Source organism: Xiphophorus couchianus, chromosome 9, assembly GCF_001444195.1.
Source record: "Xiphophorus couchianus chromosome 9, X_couchianus-1.0, whole genome shotgun sequence".
In the NCBI taxonomy this organism is placed as follows: Eukaryota; Metazoa; Chordata; class Actinopteri; order Cyprinodontiformes; family Poeciliidae; genus Xiphophorus; species Xiphophorus couchianus.
Genome location: NC_040236.1, coordinates 6,559,124 through 6,582,867, shown reverse-complemented (window position 1 = coordinate 6,582,867; position 23,744 = coordinate 6,559,124). Strand labels below are relative to the sequence as shown.

Sequence of the window (23,744 nt, the reverse complement as noted above, 5' to 3'; positions counted from 1 at the left end):
ATCCTGTGGGAAAGCAAGTCTTTAGCAGGGGCTAGAAAATTGGTCAGATGGATGAAAAATTAGCAAAAGAGAAGCAGAAGTTTATTAAATCTAGACTTAAATTTTAACTCTGCTGTTATTTTCACATCCCACTTGTTTGAAGTTTTTTTTTTATTTCTTGTAAATAGTCTGATATTTTTAATGCACATATACGTACATCCAGGCACATCTTGCATATTTTTCTTCTCTAAATTAACCAGCAAAGTGCATATTACTTTTGATCCAAATAGGATATTTTTCAATAACTGCACTGTCTTATTGTTCTTATGTTTTGAATTCGTCATTATTGTAGTCTTTTATTCTTATTTTTATGCATACATTTTCATTTTACTTTTGGGTGAATATGCAGGTTCCCCTTTACCTTAACTTGTTGCTATGACACCTGATGTTTTTCCACTATGGGAACAATTTGTTTCTATTCTGTTTTTTAAATATATCTGACTAAAATAGGGCTGCACAGTGGCGCAGTTGGTAGCACTGTTGCTTTGCAGCAAGAAGGTCCTGGGTTCAATTCCCAGCCTGGGGTCTTTCTGCATGGAGTTTGCACGTTCTCCTTGTGCATGCGTGGGTTCTCTCCAGGTACTCCGACTTCCTCCCACAGTCCAAAAACATGACTATCAGGTTAATTGGTCTCTAAATTCTCCATAGGTATGAGTATGTGTGTGAATGGTTCTGTTTGTCTCTGTGTTGCCCTGCGATGGACTGGCAACCTGATCAGAGTGTACCCTGGTGATAGGCACCAGCACCCCTCCCAGCCCCAATGGGATAAGGGTGTAAGAAAATGGATGGATGATTCAAATATGCAGAAGAGAAAAACTGGAGGTTCTTTGCGGAACTAGTAGTTTTGAATTCAGCAAAAAGTAAATGACACACACGTCCCTAAGCTAACATTTGTTAAAATTTTTTAGAAACTGTTGACTGATGTTTAAAGACTGAAATTTTGATGCACTTAATAGTGCTATTTTGTTTTTAAATCTGACCTGCAGATCATGGACCAGAGCCAAGGTGAAAATGACCTTGCTCCATCAGTGAAGCAAAACTGATTTTTTTAAACTATCCTTTCTCTTCTCACTCTGAAGTGTTTACCTCACTAAAAAGACTTCCATTGACGTAGGAGATCCACAGCTTCCAGAAGTTTGGCAGCTGACCGATCACCACGTCTGAGAGTTTCTCCACAAACTGCACCTGTTGTGGGGTTTCAAAGCGCCATGCTGGAGGAAAGAAAAGCTTATTATTCACTAAACTCAAAGTTGTGTCATGATGTGGGTGACTACACAACAAAAGCCTTCCTGGAAGACAAACATTTTTTGTTTGTGGCCTTACTGTACTGGCTGATAAGAGGAGATTCCCCTAAGCACTGTATGTGACAGAAAGTGTTACACACATAAACATCAGTGTAGCGGCAGGGAAGCCCCTCTGCGGCACTTTGTGTGTGGGTGATTTTACACTCACTGCTGGGCCGCACCGACCGCAGACTGCCCCCTCTCTTCAGAGACGCGGAGTGGCCGAGCCTGCCGAGCGCTGCCAGACGGGTTTCCCCCTCCAGATCCAGAGCGCCGGCACCCACTGACCCATGCAGAGAGGAGAAAAAACAACACATGCTTTAAACAGCAAATAATCAAATGAGCCATATTCCTAATTCCACATTCCTCGATAAGCTGAGCAGGTTTTCACACCAAACAATCCTTCCTTGTCTTGTCTTTATTTATGTTCCGATCCAGACCCGCAGCTTAGAGGCGTCCAAGTTCTATCCAGAGTATGGGGGTCTGCAAGTGCAGGGGTGAAGTGGGTTTAAAGTGTCCACAATGTCCTCAGTTACATCCAGCAGAAGACATCCACTAGATGGCAACAGAGAGCCATGGAACTGCAACAACGGATGCAGCTTTGCAGGGCAGGCGCACGGTCCTACCTCAGAGGTGACATAACTTTGGTGAAATTAATCTGGAAGAAAGCTTAAAAGTAACAGCAGGAGGGGTGGAAGTTATGGGACAGGAATGAAAGTGAAAGAGCAGCAGACCCAAGAAGGGAGCAAAGCTGCTGCAGTGAAAATGAAACTCAGGAGAGGTTCGTGCAAACGCTGCAGAACGCCTACACGGAGTTTGTCTAAACGATGGGAGACGGATGACCACATTTCCAAAACATGTGTCTGACACACACATAGAGAGAGAAAAGTGCACCGGTGACTCAGAGACTGACTGCAGTGTGTTAGCAAGTATTGAGAAATCCCCCAAACTGAGCAGCAACTGTGGTTTAGATGGCTGTGCACACAACACAGCAGCCTAGAAAATGTAAGGAAATTCTCATTTGAGTCAGACTATCTGTAAACATATCTCTAACACACACACGCAAATCCACACTCGACCCACATGGAGCAGCACAGAGTCTGTCTTTCATGTTTTCCCTGTCTTCTGACAGGCATGAGAGCTGCTGTTGTTCCAGGTGTCGGCTGTGGATCACAAGGAAACATGGAAGTCTGCAGGATTCAATTTGTGTTTGCACGACAATATTGTGTAGTCACTTCTCAAAATGCAGAGGTTAGAAATTGTGTGTGCTAAATATAATGCATGCATGCCTTGTATACTTCCCATTTATGTTTGAAGCGTGAGATCGCAGATGATGAACTCACTCGTCTCAACTCACTCGTCTCAAAGTGTGTCAAAATATTTTTATCACTTAGACCTTTCTACATTTTAAAATGTCATAGTTGAATGCTTCGATATATGTTATTGACCACCATAAAGAGGTGCACAATTATAAATCAGCAGGAAATTGTATGTTTTTTTAAAAATTTTTTTAATGAAAATCAGAGTGTGACTTGTATATGTATCTACTTTCATACCCCTAAAAACTGACAAAAGAACTGACATGACTGTGTGACGGAACTGACAGACCAAGAGGCCACGATCGCAACTCTAGAGAAGTTTCAGAGAAACCTTTGCCAGGACAAATAATAGTTTTGCACTTCACAAGCTTGGCTTTTATACAGGCTGGCTGGAGTATGCATACCCTAAACACACTAGGAAGTGTGAATGCTTTTCGTCTAAGGGACCAGGAATTAGTTGTGGTTGATGGGAAGATTCGTGGAGGTATATGCAGAATATTTCTGAAAGAAAAAACTGCTAGAAGCTGAAAAAGATGTAAGACTGGGGTGGAGGCATTAAACTAATAAAAACATCAGACGCATTTTAATGTGATAGACTGACAACCCTTCACCCTCTATCAGAGTCTGAGTATTAACACACAGTTCTTTTCAGGTTTTAATTAGTACATGTGAAACTGATGCTTTTCATGGCTTCTTTGTGCTGGTCTGTCACTTAAAATCTCAATAAAAGGCATTAAGGATTGGGAACTGTCATCTTGGCAGAGCAAACTCACACATCACTAAACTACAGGCCAAGATTCCTGATCAGCTGTATTGATGTTGGGAACAGAAGTGTTGTTTAAGTAGCTCAGTTTATAAATGACTTGGGCCGACTCGAATCAGATGGCAGCAATGGGGTTTGCTGGAAGTGTTTAGTCATATGAAAGCAACTTGTGCTGCTCTGCTTCTTCACGAGTCAGAAAACGTTCCCGTTTATGGTTTGATAAAGATGGATGGCTGGATCTCGCATTTAGAACAATTCAGCGAGCGATTAATGGGGCGATATGAACACCAGAACGGCCTTTGGTCTCTAAACTTGACTAAGAAGCAAAGGAGATGGAGAAAATGATTTCAGCTACTGTCTTTACAACTGACCCATCAAAGACAAATAATGATCCCCGCCATGTGTGATTGAATGTCATTCAAGGCGGAAGAGGAAGCAGCCAGCAGAAGGGATGGTGGAGGCACCGCTCAGTAGAGGGTTGAGGACGGTGTGTGTGTGTGTGTGGGGGGGTGTGAATGTGGCAAGGTGAGCGAGGCGTGGAGGAAGACTGGGGTCAGGGGATGTGGTTTTGAGATGATGGCCGCTCAGGCAGTGGCTGGGTGGAGAGACGTTTCAAGAGGTTTCTCACAGTTGAAGAGTGAAAAGAGGAGATGGTAAACAATAACCAGGTGTGTGTTGGTGCGCATGTGTGTGAGAGACAGAAAGAGAGGGGAAGAGATGTAGTGTTAAGCAGGAGAGAAACAGGACTCATTACCTCAAGCGTTATAATACAGATTCTCATCAACTTAAAACAAAAATATCCAAATCAAGACTAAAATCTTGAAATATTTCATTAAACATAAAAACCTTTATCTAGAATTTCAAATGTGAAAAGACTGAATAAAAATAAATATGTTCAGAGCACTGTTAAAAAATCCTGCATCTTTTTCACTTCAGAGAACAAGACAGGACTGAGTAAAACATAGCAGAGACAAAGACAACACCAAGACGTTGAAAATCACATCTATATTGCAATGAAGAAGCATTATTAAGAATTAAAACATTATTACAGCCATCCTAAAATCATCACCAGTGCTCTGACATGGAGGCAATAATCAGATTATCAGACAAAGTCTATAAAGTGAGTGATCCTGTGAAACTGCAAATGCGATGCAATCAAAAATCTGGATGCATCTAACGTTTGTGCTGGTGCACCTAAGAAAAACATGAAGTGCACTAGCACTAGTAACTGGCTGCAGAAAGAGCAACCAAATCTAAACAAAGTTTGTTATAACCAGAGTTGAACTTACTGTGCATTGACCTACAGATTTTTTCAATGCCTTTCAGTTAAACCTCATTTATAAGCTAGATGCTAGCAAAAAGAAGATTCCATATTGTGTAGAAATGGGAAAGTCAGATATAGGTTTTTCAAATCATTTTTTGAAAAACTCCACAATTTCTAGTTTGCATGTTCGTTTTTGTCTGCCATGACATTTAAGGTGAATAGGCAAAAAAATAAACCAAACCTCAAATCAATCAAGCCAGAGCCCCGGAAATCTCTGTTACTCTTAGCATTAGACATGTTTACGTTCCAGCTGTACAATGTGAAGCAGCCCCCTCTCTAGCAGTGTTTTTCTGCATGTACGTGTCTGAAGTGTGGTCGGAGAATCGCTGGTCTTCCTGAGCGGACAGTTTCACATCCACATTTTTCTGTTGGCTGATTTTAACAGAGGAACAGCTTAATTGGGGTTAATTGTTCCAATCCATCTGTGAAGCTGTGTGTGAGGCAGAAGGAGAGCGTTTGTGTGTGTGTGGCAACATATCAGGCCCTGAAACCCAAATCCGAAGCCAGCGTTGCCTTGCTTTCATCTTATTCATATGCTGGTGAAAAAATAAACACGCGAGCAATGAACAGAACGGGGTGGGGAAGGTAGTGATGAAGCGGGAATGTGGGCAGAGGGCTGGAGTGACGGAGGCGCAGCTGGATTTCCCTTCCTTCTGCTCCTTCTAGGCTCAAAAGACATGATTGGAAATGCAAAATAGGAGGCTAAGACTAATATTATGTGCCGTTAGTCACCTCTTCCACCGCTGATGAACTCATCTCTGCAGTTTTGCATCAGCTGCAGGATCCACTTGTGTTGAGCATAGATACACTGCCAGGCTGGGTCCCCTGGGGCATGCAGGTCTGAAAGGTACCTACAGGGCAGAAACAGACAGGGAAATGAGTAATACAAAATAAAACTGACTGAAGGAATTATGGCTGAATTGTTGTGTTAATCTCTCAATAGATCGCCACCTAGATCTCCCAAATCTAAAAAGTTCTACCAGCACGTACTCAACATAAGAGCAAAGAAATGTATTTTAATGATGGTAAAATAAGGTAAAGTCAGATTAAATTGATAAACAGAGCTGGTGCACTATTGACTTTCTAGCCTGATTACCCAATCCTTTGAAGTGTCTTTATGCCTTTATGTAGATTTTATAAATGGTCTACAGAGAGTTAAAACCTTTTAAGTGGGGATAGACAACATTAAGCATTACAAACAAAAATTGATTTTGTTGGGCCTGAAATTGCCATGAACACATGTTCAATCAGAAAGAAGGTTTCAATTTCTTTGCAGAGGAAAGAAATTGAAAGCTTAGCACCCCTAGTGGTAGATGGAAAAAAAGAATAAGAGATTTAATTTGATTACAAGTAAATGAAACATTTTACAACTAGACCAAGGCAAGAATAACTTGACATCAGCTTTATTTGCCAAGCTTGTGCACACAAACACGGAATGTGTCTTTGTTTCCACTTTGGCCTTAATGTACACACATAATAAATATAAATATACGAATTTGGTGTGAAATAAAAACTTTTTTTTTTTTTAGAAAAAGTATTTGGAAAAGTTGTCTTTATTTTTTATGCTTGAGAATTAGTAATACATTGTTTTGTAATAAGCATTACGGTCAAGACATATTAAACAATACAGACAAATAAAAATCCAGTAAAAACCCTTATAATCCTGCGATAAAATGACAGATGCCGAAACAACTAGTTGCGTCACGCAGTAGGGAAGGAAAAAGACAAAGAATTAAAATAACTAAACTAGTTTCTGTTTTCAACATAGTGACATAAATAAAGTAATAACACAAACTTAAGGAAATACTAAAACACTTGCATATATAAGTTTTATATGAGAAAAAAAATAAAGTAAAATAAGTATGTATAAATACAAGCAAAAAAATAAGTATGACTAAAATGTAAACATTAATCCATAAGTAAAATAAGAAAAAATATGATATAATTATAGTTGACATTTTTTTTATTTTAAATAGAGAAAATAATTAGAAATATATGTAAAGATTTCACTGGAGAAGATTTTGTTTCCTGATGTTTCTGTAGATTTCCTACATATGCAGAGTAAATTTTGCAATGTTGCATCAAACATAACAAGTAATTTTAGCTCCAAGCAGTCTGCCCACAAAATTATAACACTGAGAAAAAGACTTGCTTTTGGAAAAGAAATGTCCAGTACAGATGTGCAATAGAAATGATCAGGGCCAGAAAAATTACTTCTGCTTTTTCCCCCTTAAATTGAAAGCAACGTTTTCATTTTAAGCAAAAGTAAAAATATTTTTCTTCCTTATGAGGTAAATTATGTATCTTACCAGAGAAAAAAAGTAAGTTTAATAACTACAAATCTGTTTAACAGTTCTTTGTAATAATAGAATGAAAAACTCTTAGCAAGCAAAGAATCACACAGTAGATACTATTTTTACAAATAGATAAATAAATAACAAAAATCAAAGACCTATTTGTATTTAGCAAAAATAATTCAAGAGGAACATTTTTTCCGTGACTAAAATAAAATGACGTTTTTGTAAAGCCATGCATGAATTAGGCATTTAGACTCTCCTTTGATCATCTGAACTCCAGTCCATCCTGGTAATCCTAATTTATCTCCAAGGAGATTCGATTTCCCGGACGTCCCTAAAGCGTCCTCTGGGATGTCAGTTGATTCCACCTCTGAGATTTGGCCTCATTTCTTGTGCCGTCATCCGGCAAAACCAGCTGCTCGTTTGTTTCTCATTAAGTGGCATCTTTTTAAAAGTTTGAGTGAGACCCACACGAAGAAATGCACCCAGCTCCCACTCTGCACACGAAGGGTAAACAGGAGCTGAGTGGGCGTTAGGAGCTGTGCCTAATGCACCAGGATGAAAGATGTTACCATGTGGTCGGGAGCTGGTCTCTGTGATCCTGACAGGTTGGTACTAACAATAATAAATCGGCACCGACCGCAAGTATGAGCGGACGGTTAGATGGAGGGGAAAAAAGGAGGGAAAGAAAGGCGGAAAAGTTAAGGAAAAATAGAAGGAAAAACAAGAGGACCACGTAAAAGAAAGATGACAAGATTCATGAACAGAGGAAAGTGAGAGGCAAAAAAAATAAAAACTGGACGTGGATAGAGGTTGAAGTTTTAGTAAACAAAGATAAACAGACATAAAAGTAACCAAAATGTGAGCAAGAACAAAATATAAAAGATTTATCATGACTTTGTATTGGATATTTTGAGGTTGAACGCAAAATAATGACTGTTCAAAGCACAAGGGCAAAGCCTTTGTGTAAAAGAAATCAAAGGTTTCAGACACACAGAGAGAGACAGATGATGAAGAACAGTCAGCGAGGATTAGACAACTGAAAGGAGACCTGATGTATCTCTTTTGGTCGTGCAGAGTTGACGGCGTCTCCAGCAGTTTTTCCAACAGAAGATTTCTCAGTGCTTCGACTCTGGTCTCAACCTCAGCATAAACTGCAGCACAAAATGGAAACAGCTTTTTAACATCATCAAATTACTTTGTGGCATTTATTTGTTGGGGCAAAACCTCTCAGAAAGTGCAGAAAAAATGTAGAAAACACCTTTTTTGAAAACTGCAACTTCAGTATTCCCAAAAAGAGATTTGGCTTTCTCGTAGTCATTGATCACCACATCGTAATCTCCCTGGGAGAGAAAAAAAAAATCTGTTAATAATGCAGCATTTTGATCCAAATAACTCATCAATCACAACACCCACTGTGCTAAACTATCTATAGCTCCACCCTTTGGTTGAAGTCACCCAGGCTGGACCTCAAAACAAATACACAAGACAAACTGAGGACATACGGAGTTGAAACTGTATGAAAAAGAGTTGAAACCTGTGTCTTATTGGCGAGTGTTTTATGCTAAATGTGGATTAAAATAAAGCCAGGAAATCTTTAAACTTTTAGGATCAATCTTCAAACAAAAGTGGCAAATAAAAATGAACAGGTGAGGAAGTTTCTATTTCTCTATGACAGACTTTGGAAACACTAAATACAAAAAGCTTAAATGCAGCACAAAAATAAATGCATACATTTTGGCATGTTATCTGTCAGGTATTAAAATTATTACAGACGGATAAACGAGCTCCCAAGGCATTTAATAGTTAGCAGGCTATCTCACCTTCCCCCTTAACTGTTTTATGTAGATTTTGTTCTCATAAAAGGTTCTGCAAAATTACAGAATCTACTAAAAAGATGATCTAGTGTCATGCTAAAGGTGAGTTGTCACAATGGAAAAATGTTAAATTTCAATCCCAATGTTAAAGAAAATGCACAATATTTTTTGAAGGCCTTGTGTTCTTTCGACTCAAGAGCAAAACATCTGCCAAAAAACATATGACCACATTTTAACTTCCTTAACAGGGCAAGACTAATAAGTAGGGGACAATTCAACCTTTGTTGAGGAAAATATAACATTTAAAAGTGTCACTTCCTTGTTTGTCATAACAGTCGTCACAATAACAGTTACTATACATGGTAATCTCCTTCATCGAAGTGAGTACCTGTGATTCAGTTTTTATTTTATCATTATTATCTAAAAATAATTGTCTATGTTTAGTATGATGTGTTTCCGTTTACCTGTCAACTTTACTACCAATGGACAAAAAAAGACTCAATGAAACTTTACATTGTTTATCAACACAAACATGGATTTGGCACATAGAAATCATTTTTACAGTGCAAACTTGTATTTCGCTGGGCTGATAAATATTCCAGAATCTTGAATGAAATCACTGTAGTTAATCCCTGGTTCAAATTCTTGGCAACCAGGCCATGTCGGTGTGCACAGGGCCTCAATGGTGTTACTCACTCATGCTCCACACCAGACTCCGATCCTCTGAAATCTTTCCATTAATCCACCACAGTTATGCTACAGAAGTATTTTACATGTTCAGACCTTCCTGGGAACCTCTGTGATGTACCAGGAACCCAGTGTTTTTTAAAACATCCTTGACGGCTTTGCTAAGAGTTGTTCTTGCATATCTGTGATGGCTTTTATGCCTTGTTTAGTAATTGCAGATGTAACAACAAGCAGGTTTCTCATCTGAATGAAAGATCTTTAAGAAATGGGATCACCACTCCCAGTGAAGACACTTAGTGCAAAATGTTAGATGAAACGAGCACCAATATTGGAGGCTTTTTTCTAACGATGCACAAGGCAATATCCTGGAAAGCAATGAAATATATTTTAACGATTTCTTTTTTTTTAAGCATTCATTTTAATAACCTCTAATCTCTGTTCTCAAGAGAGAAAGTAGGATAAAGTTTTCATATATTCTATATCAGGTTTGCTGAGGGGAGACAGCATCAACACGCTGGTGTTTAAGCAATGATCAGATGGGTTTAATTTTGAATTTGGTACTTTCTGTTTACATGCTGGGATTTCTCGTGTAAAGTACCTTCTGAATGTTACGTTCTATGTTGAGCGGCAGGTTGAAGAGAAACTTGAACCGTTGCAGCACGTTGAGTGCATTGCGTGTGGAGTCAGCCTTGTCTTTCCGTCCGAGGACCTCCTGGAAGAGAGTATCTGCAGTATCACTCGCTCCTGCGAAAAAAGACGGGGTGAGAAAAAGCTATGAGCGAGAGTGAAGGAGGTGGGAGAAAATGAGAAACTGGGATACTGTATAAATAAATGTTAAACACCACATTTCCCTCATATTCCCGGTCTCTGGTTTTCCTCTTGCTCGGGATGTTATTAGACAGAAAAAAAGAGGAATAGGAGCAAGAACTACATTGCTCAAAAGAAAGTGACAACTATCTCTTAGCGTACTTGGTGGGACTTGAGCAGAACTAAGGGGCTTCGTGGGTGGCCTCAGCTGGGCCGTCAGATAGAAAAAAAACAAAGTTCTTCTATTCAAAACAAAATCCCCACCCACAACAAAATCCCTGAAGGAAAAACAGCAAAAGGCTGAGTAAAGACTAATATCTAACATTTTTCACTCACCAGTCTCACTTATTAAGGAACTCATATTTAACTAGGCTGATTTGTGATTGGCTGACTGGTGCTGTGTGTTTGATGCTCAAGGTTTTGGAGGGGGGATGAACGAAGCTCTATTTCTGCCGTGCCATGGGCCTTTACATCCGGGTTCGGAGGGATGAAAGATATGTCCGGCTAAGAGATTTATTTACTCTTCACTTAGAGAAAAGGGCCAGCTTATTGACCTCCCATTAGAGTGGCCTCATTATCATGTATGACCTACAAGGGTGGGACACAGGGTTTGATGAGGGATCAGCTTATTAAAGTGGGGAAGATCAACAGGGCACTGAAAGAACACACACATGTCCAGGTTACAGTTTTCACTTATCACTCCAATTTTCTGGCACAGTCAGTCCGTTTTTGTTCCCTTTGTCTGATCTAATCTGTTCTATAGTCAAATAGATGAATAAATCTATTCTACTAAAGACTAGAATAATGTTATATTCTCCTATTAAATACTTTTATTTTGTATAAGGATTCTGAATAGAATAGATAAATATAACTATTCTATTCAGAACGTAAGCATTGTCAGTTCCAAAAGGTAACTTTAAAAGATCTCTTTTGTGTGTGTATGTACTGATTTTATATTTTTTATATTTATATTTTTAAATTATTGCTGATCTCTCTTGTCAGCAAAACAAATCTGCCCAGTCACTTTACCTATAACAGAAATTCCTTTTTAAGTGGTGCTCTAATACTTACATTTAAATGAAAATAGATTAATATAGATACAAATGGCTAAGAATATGTATAAAATTAATAAGCAAAATTTAAAACATCAATTTGAAAACAGAAAAGAATATATTTACTGAACAATAAGGGCAAAATTTCTACATAAATAAAGGGTAACTATAAAAAAATATGTGCAACTGAGTAGGTTAAAAATGAACAAAATGTGTATGTGTACCTGGAGAAAAACTTTAAAAAATAAATAATGGTCTTTGGACCATCTAGACCAGGGGTGGGCAACTCCAGGCCTCGAGGGCCAGTCTCCTGCACCTTTTAGATGCGTCTCTACTTCATCACACCTGAGTCAAATAATGAGGTCATTAGCAGGACTCTGGAGATCTTGACTGCACTTAGGAGGTGATTCAGCTGTTGGATTCAAGTGTGTTGGACCAGGGAGGCATCTAAGAGTTGCAGGATACCGGCACTTGAGGACCAGGATTGCCCACCCCTGATCTAGACCATGTACCTGGTGTAAATTTTTAAACAATCATCATCAGTTTCGTTCCACAAAATTTAAAATCAAACTTACGATTTAGAATGTTTTCCAGTCGCTGGGTCATCGATCCCTCAACTTTCTCTGTTCCATCTGATTCCAGTCTCTGGTGGATCGCTGTAAGAGTATTAATAATTTTAATGATTGAAAATTATAAACATAATTACAACAGACATATGAAAATTATTTCTGTTTTCTTAACTGCAGTGGGACACATCACCAAAGATATGGACATTTTTAGCTTCAGGAACTGAAGGTAAAACAACAAACAGGCTCTGCCTCAGTGGTAGATGTGAGATAACTTCACTGGTTCTCCACTCACAGATGCTGCTATTGAACCCACCAGTGACTGTTCCCACACTGCCAGGACGTGACCCCGCACTGGCCTGGATCAAGTCGCCCAACTACAGCCATTAACAGCACAGTTTGGTGGTTTTGGGACATTAAAGCCCTTTGACCAAGAGAGGGTAAATATGAATGTAAAACGTCTCATTTGTTTGAAAAAATAACACGCTTTTATGCCAAAAGTGACTGCGGCACAGAGGAGAGTGAAAGGAGGGCAGGAACCCTCTGATGGCTTGTAGCCATCACTTAGCATGAAGAGCTTCATACCAGAAAGAGAGTTTGAAAAAGGCGGAATGAAAGAGAAAAAAAAACTAAAAAGGGGGAAAAAGGAGGGAGAGAGTGGTGGGGCTACCCCAGTGAATAAATAAATGGTGTTCAGTAGTGGGCAGCTGGGTGCTGAGAGCTGAGGGTGAGTTTATTGACAGAGTGGCGAAGAGGTGGGGAGGCTTTAAAAGACAATCTCTTGCATACTTGTGCAGCGACACCATCGTGAAGAAGAACTCTATCTAAAAAATGAAGACGACAAATAAACATTTACACCAAATAACTTTTAGCTGATTTTAAAAATGAAGGAGAAAGGGAAGATTCCCATAAATAAATAAGCTCGAATCAGACAGACAGAAGCATTACTGAGACACACTGTTCAAACACACTGTTCATAATCAGTAAGGACGTCACTACAAGCCAGCAGTAAATGTGACTGAACGCAGGTTAGGATGGAAATAAGCAGAGATGGTGTGTGTATGCAGGATTGATGGGGCCAAAAACAAAGGATGACACACACACTGCAGGTCTGCTTCATGTCTCCAGACTGCCCTTTGCCCCAGTGCCAGCTGCCTGTCCTCTCCCACCGAGAGGCCTGATGACGTTACAGTTAAGCTAAACATCAGGTCAAGATCCGGAGAACACACGAAGGCAGGTCCTGAGGAAGAGCCGCAGCTCCTACTCCGCTTCCTGGAACCGTTCAGGGAGGGGGAAAAAAGAAAAAAAAAGAATAAAAATAAAAATACAGTGTCCCTGGTTTCTAAAGCTGGAGATGTTTTGACTCCTGCTGGGGCTGGGGACGCGGCGAACAGGCCCTGGGAATCTTTCATTTTTGGACCACGGTAGCTGTTCCGTTTCCTGCATCACTGGGAGACTTCCTTTTCACACAACAATGAAAAACCTCAAATTTCAACATTTTAGCAGAAATAACCCGCCCCTCCCTCGCAGCCTGTCACTCATTCAATCAGCCAGAGAGAGAATGTCTCAGAAGAATCGGCCCAGCTCGTCTCTCAGGCTCCGCGATCAAACAGTGTGCAGGGACAAAATGCTCCACAAAACCCTGAGACATTTCCCTTTAAGTGAAAATATTGATCACATTAAAATATAAGAACATTAACAGAATAAAAGATGAAATTGATTGAAAATTATATGTGCATTATCTGAGACACATTTAGGCCTAAATTATCTCCTCCATAGCCCTTAAACTCTTTAAAAAAATTTTTTGTAAAAAAATCTAAAACACACTCCATTACCCAGATTTTGGTTTTCATAAATAGAGGAAAGATTTTGCAAATAATCAACATAGTTTTATAGAATTAGCAATGCAATAATCGAGCTTTTGCTGTCTGATACTGATTTCCCATTTTGTTTGAGATGAAACCTCCTAAAGAAGTGAGAGAATTACCTGCTGTTTATAATTCATTTATTTTTTAAAGAAAATAATACTGCTGATTTCTTGATAAACATAGAATTTTAGAGTCAATCAAAAAAAAAAAAGGAATTAAAAGATTAGAAAATTATTCTTAGTTTTTATTTAATTATTGAATTGCAAAAAACAAAACCGATTTTTCACTATCGGACTGGATGATCACCAGTCAAAGCTAATCAAAGGGAAGTGCCAGATTTTGATCACAGGTCAGCTGACTGGTGTATCACCATTTATTCTGTTTTCACATAATACAATTCTGTTAGAGAGAATTCAGTATAAAACTATCCAGTTGAGGTTTGAACAAACTTTAGATTTTAAACTAGAGATGATCAAATGCAGTCCTGACTCTATAAAATAAAAGTTATATAGCATTAAATTGCTACCAGGCAGCAGTAATGGTTTCTAAAAGTGTTTACAAATAGTTTGTATCTGGTCACCATTTCTTTTTTCAACTCACAACTTGGGATAGATTATTATTGTATTGTTTATCATTATCGTGATGCTTCTCTAACAGGATACAAATTGTTATTTATTGTGATAGCAAAAAACCTAATGAGGTCTGCAGACCCCGAAACCAACAACCTTGTTTGGATTGGTATTTAGACTACCTTTTTCCACTAGTAGGTCTATGAGAGCATCAATAAATATTAATATATTGGAAAACATGCTGCTATTAAGTGCTATTTATCAATGTACTATGTAAAAATGCTAAGGTCATACTGGCTAGATCACCAAAATGCTGCCACATAAATTATATAAAAGTGAAGGAGCGTTCATCAAGGATATCTTATCTAACATGTCAGCAAAACATAGTTTATCCAAGTACTAGTAAACAGCATTATATATTAATTTAATGAGACATTTCAGTTTATATTTTCAACACATTACGAAAACGTGATGTTGGTTTCAAAATATGCAAAGTTTTCCATGTCTTATATCCTCCATACACATAAATACAAACTACGTAGGACAAAGTACTTGCAAACTATCCCAAAACAGCAAGGCATTTTGCAGATCTTTTTGTTTCTGAAATACAAAAGTCAGATTTTATAATAAATGACTATTTTAATTGTTAGAAATATCTATAGTGAACTAAAGAGAAAAACAGCTAAAAGCCCTTAAATGAGAACTAAAAAAAAAGTTCAGAAGAAGAAAACCTCAGAGTGTCGCTGTTGCTCTGAACTCTTTCCATCCGTCTCATTTCTTTACACAGGTTTGGCTTCTCGCCCTTCTTTCCACCTTGCATGCTGCATTAAAAATAACCCCAGACTTCAATTAAAGTCATCAATAAAACTTGATGAACATCTAAGCGTATGAGCTGAAAGTAAACAAGAGGGGAGACGAGAATGTCACATGGTGACTGAGAGCGTCTGCAGACACAGCAGCAACTTAAAACGCAGCACATTCTGAAGTGCAAGAATTTCTAAAAATCCCAAAAGCTGCCTCTCAGGTAAGCTTCATCTGGTCTGGCTCAGAACAACAAGGACGTGCCAAGCTCCTCAGAGACACAAAGAAGGGATTCACAGTCGCTCAGACAGCTGTGCTTAGTAGCCCTGCAGCAGTTCACTGCAGGGGCCGAGTCCAACTGGCTAGCTCACAGGCTGCGTGCTCTGTGAGTTGGTTTGGCCAACCGTACTCCGTGTAAAGAATATATCCCTGACCCAACTACCCATTCTGTGTGGCTGCCTCATTTTTCAAGACACAGAACCGAACCCTGGCCTGAAAAGGATGCCGCGGGGTAGTAATGAGTCACAGCGAGAAGACATGGGGTCTGGAGGTTTGAAAATTAACCTTCAAGTCACGCTGCTGGTTCAAATATGAGACAATGTTTATCTTTATGAGGGGAAAAGAATAAAACCCTTTGACACATGGATGTAATATAGCAGTTTAGGAAAGGGATTTTAGAGCTACAGTGTTTGATGCTGTACCGCTGTCAAGATAATGCTTCTTTACTCTGTCCTGCTGTAGTTGGGAGCTGCTGATGAATAAATAAACACATAAAAAGTGAAAGCAAGTTTAGTTAGGATGCAGAAAAAGTTCAAAAACAGAATAATGTGAAAACCTTTTTATGACCTGATTGATGCAAAATGCTTAGAGAGAGAGAAAAACATGCTTTAAATGTTTTACGTATTCACACAAGTAGACATGCCAAAATGATCAGTTTCAAGGCATGTTTCTTGCAACTGGCAACACAAATACAAAATAAGTTTCAATAGTGACAAAGCATACAAGCGCTGAGAATCTAAAGATAATTCCCTCAGAGTTGTTCAGAATAATTAACACATTTATAAGTAGTCATACTCTTTCTCCTGATGCAGCTTATATAGTGTTTATATTAACACACCTGAAAAAGGTAAGAGGGCTGAATTTAAAATAAAAGAATGTTTAACTCAAAAATAGTTTCTGCTTTTAGTTTCTAAGTTTTATTGGAAATTAGAAAAAAAAATTCACTAAACCCTAAAATTATCCATCAACCATCTCATTCTTACCTTATAGGTAAAAATGACAAAAAGTTCCTCAAATTTGAGGAACTCCTAAATGAGGTTAAACTATATTATGCTACATTCACCTATCACACGCATTGACTATTATGTTCTATATTGTTACATTTTTGTACACATCTTTTAAGTAAATACATTTTAAAATCCTTACAGCAGTGGGAAAAACAAAATGCACTCTTAGAGTTTAGAGAAGATTGAAAAGTGAAAGCAGCAGCCCTGATTTTCTAGTTAGAGGACTTGAATAAGTGATTTGTGGTTGCTGCTGGTGATATTTGGTCTGAATGGTACTGTTGCTGCCCATCAGTGTGAGAAGGGTTATAAACCATTATATAAACTGAGTGAGATTGAGATTATTCATAATGAAAAACATCTAAGAGGGCCACCAGCCTTCATGATTGAATGTTTCAGCAACTTCTCCCCAATGTCAGACCATGCAATAGACTGCAAAAAATGTAAAAATTCCATAAGCTTCATGCCAATCTTTAAAAATATCAGTTAGCAATGTAAATTTTACAGTTAATAAAAGCATAAATAGAAAAAGATAGAACAAAGACAGTTTGTTTAGAAGGGCCGAAGAAAAACATCTGTGCAACTATAAATGTAATAAACTGACGGTTGGTCATACTGTATAAAATTAAAACCAAGCCATCCACAACCATGTCATCAGCAAATGCTGATGATTTCAGCTCATTTTGCAGTCATCTATGAAGTTGTCTGGAAATTAAATTATTTCAAAGTCAAATGTGAGGCAGGTCAACCTGTCCGGTTTGGACAACTGAAGCTTGATCCAAATTGGGCCATGGAAGCAGGGAGACAAGGTTGTAAAGAAGAGGTCGGTGGAATTACCCCACAATGATGTGGGAAAATGATAAAGTCATACAAGAAATGACTACCGACAGCTACAGGTGCTGAAGGTGATTCTACAAGCTGAGCTGTTGGATGTATTTTGTTTTTCCATCCACAGCTTTTCCATTTCAGCCTTATATTAAATGACTAACAAATGACAATATGGAATCTGTTCTGTGCTTTTCTACACCTCACTTTAAATCATTTTAGAACCTGGCAAACATCAGATCATTTTTATTTTGTCCTCATACATAAAACCTTAGAGCTGAAAGAGGGTATACGTTCTACTAACCATGAATGTATGTCCATTTGGCCCACAGGTCAATATAGTGCACACATGGTGCGCTGCTTCCTGCAACCCCTCCAGACTGTACACTTCCCATTGGGGCAGTGGGCACACAGTAGCCACGCTCAGTCTGAACGTGAGAATGACTCTGCATTGTTCCCATTGGTCATATTGGCTCCGTTATCAGCTCTATCAGTCCTAATACTCTGGCTCGCATTGTGTAGGGCTGCTCCGTTTATTTAGATTCAGTCACTAACAATGAAAACATTGCCTCTCCTCCAACCGGAGCACAAACATACGGAAAGCAATAATAATAAAGATGGAGGCAGAAAAGTGTACATATAAATAGTAAGGGGAAGTAACTGAGTGGCTGCGGCGGGAGCAGAGCGTAAACAGACAAAAGCATGAATGATGAAGTGAACAATTGATTCGAGGTACCTGGCAGAGCGACAGCGGTCCGACTGCCACCTTGAAATCTTTTTGGCATCTGAGGGTCAGCGAGTGTGAAAGGCGTGCTTGTGCTTTTCTAACTACTTCTCAGAGCCGAGTGAGGCTGACAGGTGAGAGCTGATCTCATTTTGATGGAGGTGATTTAACTGTGTTGTGGTTGGCTGCTGGAACTCTAACACAGAGAGGAGGGTTTTCACACAGCGTCCAAATGAGCCTCTTTAATCAACCGCTGCTAAAAAACATGTGGTGGTGGGTAGAGGGAGGGATTAAAACGGCCCAACTTGTACATTTATCCCCAAATTAGGACCTTATTTCTGAGGCCAAATATGAAGTGAGGGAGTAAAGGTTTGTGCATGTTTGGGATCATTTCTTTTTTTTACCTGCCAGTGCGTCCTGAGCCTCAAAGAATGTGCTGAGGCCTCCTTTCACGTAGGCCAGGCTTCCCTCGTTTTTCTTAGTTGCTTGCTTCTTCAGGTTATTGGCTGCAATCTTCAGCTGCTCAAATCTGCAACAAAAAAATCAACAAAAACAACTAATAATTATCAGTTTATTGCGAGATATAAACAAAAAAGCCAAACAATGACTTGAATTTGTTTCTTATTCATGCCTGTTTGCATTTCTTACACACTATTTCGGGACGCATAGTTTGAGATTTTACGTGTGCGAGTACGTGTGTCTGTGTGTCAGTGTCCTGAGTGAGGTTTCCTCTGCAGGAAGAAACAGTCACCAGTGAGGTCCAAACAGACGCCCCTGGTCATGCTGGATCCTCGGGGTCTGGGTTACTGGAAGGCTAAGCAGGGGAGAGGAAGCCAGGAGTGTCCAAAATAACTCTCCTCTGCCCCAACAGCCTTTAGGGTCAACAGGCTACCTCGTCTACACGCCGCTCTGATCTCTGAAGAACCAGATGACAATGTGGGGAGAAACTCAAAGGGAATTGGTAAAAAAAAAAAAACACACACACAAAAAAAACAATGTAACTATGTTTTTGTTTTCTTCAGCTGAAATTCCTGGCATATTTTCTTTACCAGTCAGTAAGTGAATGTAGAAATAATTTCCAACAGTATATTGAATTGTTTCTTCCTTTTTAAATAATCCTTTATTATTATTTTAACTGCAAAATGCCAGAAACTTGTAAAAAAAAAAGCGAATGGTACATTGTAATAAAAAATATATAGAGAGAGACTTAATAAAATTTAAAGCCATATAGTTAATGGATTATCAAGATAAGCAATAATGAAAATGCTTTTCTCCCAAGCACCATCTCTTTTAACTGTACATCATTCTCTAACGATTTTAAACAACATCTACTTTCCATTAATTGGGTTTCTGATTTCCATTTGGACGTGTTGACCATTATGAAATATGACAGATTAGGAACCATAAAAAACTAAATAACTGAGTAGAAAGTAGAAACTGGAGTCACATAACTATGAGTAGATCATTTAATTTAACTAGTTTTGGAAAGTCTGTGCAAAATCTGTAATTAGAAACGGCTTCCATTGAAAGCGGATAAAGTCATCCATTAAACAACTAAAATTGAAAATATATGAAATGAGGAAGGAAACTGTGAGACGCATTTGTGTTTTATATAGCTAAATCAACAAAATAGTTTCAGAATGATCTTTCTTTTGAACATCTGTGGAATCACGAGTTTGGTCAGATCTTAGTAAAATTATAATTTATTACTTAATATAAATAACACAGGTGCATATTGCACTAATTTAATGCTTTTGCTGTAATTACATCCAAACCTGTGTATCGAAAAACATATTAGCAAAATCCCAGAGTTAAAATGCAACACTGCCAGATTCTGAGAAATTATTACGCTTCCTCCTCTAAATACTCTGTATTTTTGTTACTTGTGGCATTTGTCACTTGAATCTAAAAAAATTGAGAAAATGCATTTTTTGACTACTTGCACTATGTGGTGAAAAAAAGTATTAAAAAAAAGATGTCATAGTTGTAACCAGTGGATGCAAAAATCCAGATTTGACTTCTGTCTCAGTGAAAAACTCACACCTCAAGTGCATGACCAGTAAGAGGAGACCGTCTTTCCGCTATATGAGATGGATGCTTAAACAGACACAACAATAGACCTACCCGGAGCCTGCGTGGTTCTCTATAAGGTACCAGGAGGCAGAGAAGTTCTCACTGGTGAAGTCTCCACTCATTCCAGGAAATATCTGCTCCAGGTCTTTCTGTGGGACTTTGCCCCTACAAGAAAAAACATTAAGGCATATAAATGCAAGATAAAACTATATGAACAGCTGAGTATTGTTGAGGAGAACTGAATTACAAGTATGCTAGTTGTAAAGCTGTATCTTTTTAATGTGACTTTATTTTCCAGCAGGGGGCAACGTGTAGCCAGGAAGCACAGGCCCTGGAGAGCCTGGCGTGGGAAGTGCAGTGTGTGACGCCTGGATGCCCCTGGAGGACCCAGTACTCATTAGGGAAGCTTGATCTCTACTAATGACCTGTGGGCTACACAAACCAACATCCCCAGCATCACCACCCACCCTGCAGTTACACACACACATGCACGCGTCAACACACACGCATATAAAGAAGGAAATGTCTCACATTAGAGTTATGTAATTATGTAAAGAAAAAGAAAACCATCTACCACCATGGTGATGTTTGCGCACAAATACATACAAAACCAGAGGTTCCTCCCGTTAATGGGAGTGCCAGGGTTCCTGCTCTTCTCCCACCTCAACATATATTTCATTTTTCTAGTTGATTTTCAGCTCATTTACACTTCTAAGTGAAAATATTTACTCTAGATTGGATTTTTATCTTTCTGAAGCACTTAGTCTCACAAAAAATAATACATGTCTGTAAAATTTTAAATGATCAGAAATGTTGCCGCATTTATTCTTTATTCTTTTACTCCTAAACAATGGAACTGATACCAAGAGAATATTTGTTTAATTGTACATGTTTATGACAAAAATGTCTTGCATCAAGCAAACTCAGATTGAAGCTATTTTAAGGAATAAAAGCAAAGCAGAACAGATGAGCTGGCTTTTCCTCATACAATGTTCCTCATCAATCAGCATTTTATGGTGTTTTAAAATCTCACAGCTGGACTTCATACACAGGCACACAGACAAACAGCATCCATAATACATTTCAATTGGACAAATGCAATGGTGTTTCTATCTTTAGAATTCTGATGTAGCAAGAAGATTTTACATTTCTGAAATGAGATTAGCTTTCTGGAAAGTTTGGTTTGACATAATGAAGATTTTAGCAATGCACTCATCAGATTTCGGATTTTCTCTGAAGTCTGACCTTCTGATTTTGATTCTTTCTCTAGGAAACTATACCACACAGAAACATATTTGTGTAAACTGTTTTGACTCAACAGTTAAAATATAACAAACACTGAGCATAAAAGTAAACCTCAGCGCAGATTTTTTTCAATTGGGGTTGTTTTGAATCCAACAGAAAATGCACACATCAAAGCATTTCTCCCTGACCTCTATGATATTCTTAAAAAACTGAGCATATAGAAGAATATGTTGTTAGTTGATTCATTTTAACAAAATGAAAAATGTAGGAGCTTTTACATTTTATGTATTTTTGTATTTTTAAGTAATATGATGTATTTAAAATATAAGATTATTAAGCAAAAATTGACAGTCCTTGCCTGTTAAGACAGCTTTCTTAAGAAAATTAGAGAAAAGAAGGCTTAAAGCATGTGTTTTTCATTTGGTACTTTAGTAATTAAAGTGATTAAGATGCATAATTCAAATGCATTCCTATTCTTACCTTACAGTAAATGTATCTTTAGTCTTATTGTTTAGTTTGGCTTCATCTTAATTTTAAATATTTGTATTTATTATGGTGATTTGGTTTATTCACTTTTATTTCTGTGATTAGCAAAAATTTTACAACTGTTCTTAAAAGGTCAAAATAGATTTTAATTTATTTCTGCTTTATTTTTGTTAATATCCCTAATCTTTCTTTTTTACCATTGTTATGTGGAGTATACACAATGTTTTCATGTAAAGAAGAGATGATCTGTAATTCTGCTTCTGATACAAATAAAAGATTTTTAAAAAAGCAATAAGGTAAAAAACATTTAAAATATAAATGTAGCTTAGGGTGTGATTAAATCTTAAATAAATATTTTGGCTTCAACCCTTAATTCAGAAGCAGGTTTAAATTTTGTGCATTAAGTGTTTCTATCAGAGATCACAGCATTTGTAAGCAACACCTCAAAAGTGGAAGTTACAAGTGACCTGTCTTTTTTAAAGCTGCTAAATACTTACAGCAGCAAACTTTAAAAGTGAGATCACTGCAGAAAAATGTAAACAACCTATCGGACTCTTTTCGAATGCCTTCATGTTACATCTCAACCAGAGATAGCTTTAATCTGACTAAAAGGCAAACACGGAGAGGCGCTGCGGTGAATGTTTAATGCATCTCTGGGAGCCAGTCAATGGAGCAGCCTGTTTATGGGGGTCTTGTCTCTGGCCACGAGCGGTCACTTGCCCCCAGATCCTTTAAGTCAAACAAATACTGAGCCAGAAATGTCAGAACTTGACAAGACAAACTATAAGTTACAAGCTCTGCCCACCCTGGCCGACGCGTGGGAGCCATCAGCGCACTGCCTGCTCTGCGAGGCGCTGTGACGTTTTCTCCCAGAGTCCTTTCCAAATGCCTCTTTATCGTCCTCCTCTCTACTTTATACACAATTATTTTGTTTCCACTCCCTGCGCGGAGCAGTTCAGCCTCTCCCATGCTGGTATAATATTTCAAATGCCAGCATATGGGGAGAGTTTGGGTCTGTTTAGAGATGTAACCCATGACTCAGTGACTTGAGAGCCCTTGTGTTTATGGCAGTGAGATGGCATGTGTGCATTTTTGTATGTTTTCGATCCGTACTTGTCCATCTCAATGCCCAGTGGATTGCTGGGACGCAGAGAGAAGGGGGATATTCCTTTGTTGCGATTCGTCCTCATGTCGTAGTTCACCTCGTCCACCCACACGGCGGACTGTTCCAGGATACCTGCAGGACAGGCGGGACGCAGTCACAACACGTCCCAGATGGGCTCACACATAAACACACTTGCTCTCATTTATTTTACAAGCATGCAAACAGTAAATAAATCAACCGTGGGTTCATGTATTCATTATGTTTTTTTTATATTTTGATACCTAATAAGATACAGCATTTTTATACGATTTGTGCAACTGAAACTGCACAATAAAAGACCAAATGCAAGAATTATATTAATTAAACATAGCTTAAAAAATTAGCATAAAAAGGACTTTGCAACAATAATATGAAGCGATGAGTGGCAAAGCAAGAAAATCCCTGAAATCTTAAGGAAAAACAAATTTCTTGAAGTTGTTAAAATCTTATTAACTATACTGCAATTTGTACTCATTAACATTTTGCTAAATTCAAGCATTGTCAAATTCAAATAAAATAAATTCAGTTTAATAGAATTACTGTAATCTGGCAGCATACTAATTAATATTATAAATAATAAACACCACATGTGGTGTTTTTATTAGATTGTGGTTACATTAAAAATAAAATTTTATGAAAAATGTCACCAGTAGATACTGCCTTACAAAGATTTTCAATCGCCTAAAATCATTTCACATTGTGTCATGTGAGTATATTTTACTATATATTATATTTTATATTTTTATGCAACTGACCAATACAAAGTAGTGCG

General features: G+C 38.2%; 1 protein-coding gene across 2 annotated transcripts in view; it reads right to left on the bottom strand.

Moving 5' to 3' along the window:
* Window positions 1-23,744, bottom strand: part of exoc2 (exocyst complex component 2) — a 60,138-nt gene that overhangs the window by 14,404 nt on the left and 21,990 nt on the right. For both annotated transcript variants that reach the window (XM_028027808.1, XM_028027807.1), the window contains 10 exons: window positions 22,942-23,065; window positions 20,149-20,262; window positions 18,429-18,553; window positions 11,964-12,044; window positions 10,128-10,273; window positions 8,287-8,368; window positions 8,077-8,179; window positions 5,461-5,579; window positions 1,492-1,605; window positions 1,126-1,250 (listed from right to left, as the gene is read on the bottom strand). In XM_028027808.1, the coding sequence (XP_027883609.1) occupies window positions 1,126-1,250; window positions 1,492-1,605; window positions 5,461-5,579; window positions 8,077-8,179; window positions 8,287-8,368; window positions 10,128-10,273; window positions 11,964-12,044; window positions 18,429-18,553; window positions 20,149-20,262; window positions 22,942-23,065 (1,133 nt within the window). The remainder of the gene's footprint in view (window positions 1-1,125; window positions 1,251-1,491; window positions 1,606-5,460; window positions 5,580-8,076; window positions 8,180-8,286; window positions 8,369-10,127; window positions 10,274-11,963; window positions 12,045-18,428; window positions 18,554-20,148; window positions 20,263-22,941; window positions 23,066-23,744) is intronic.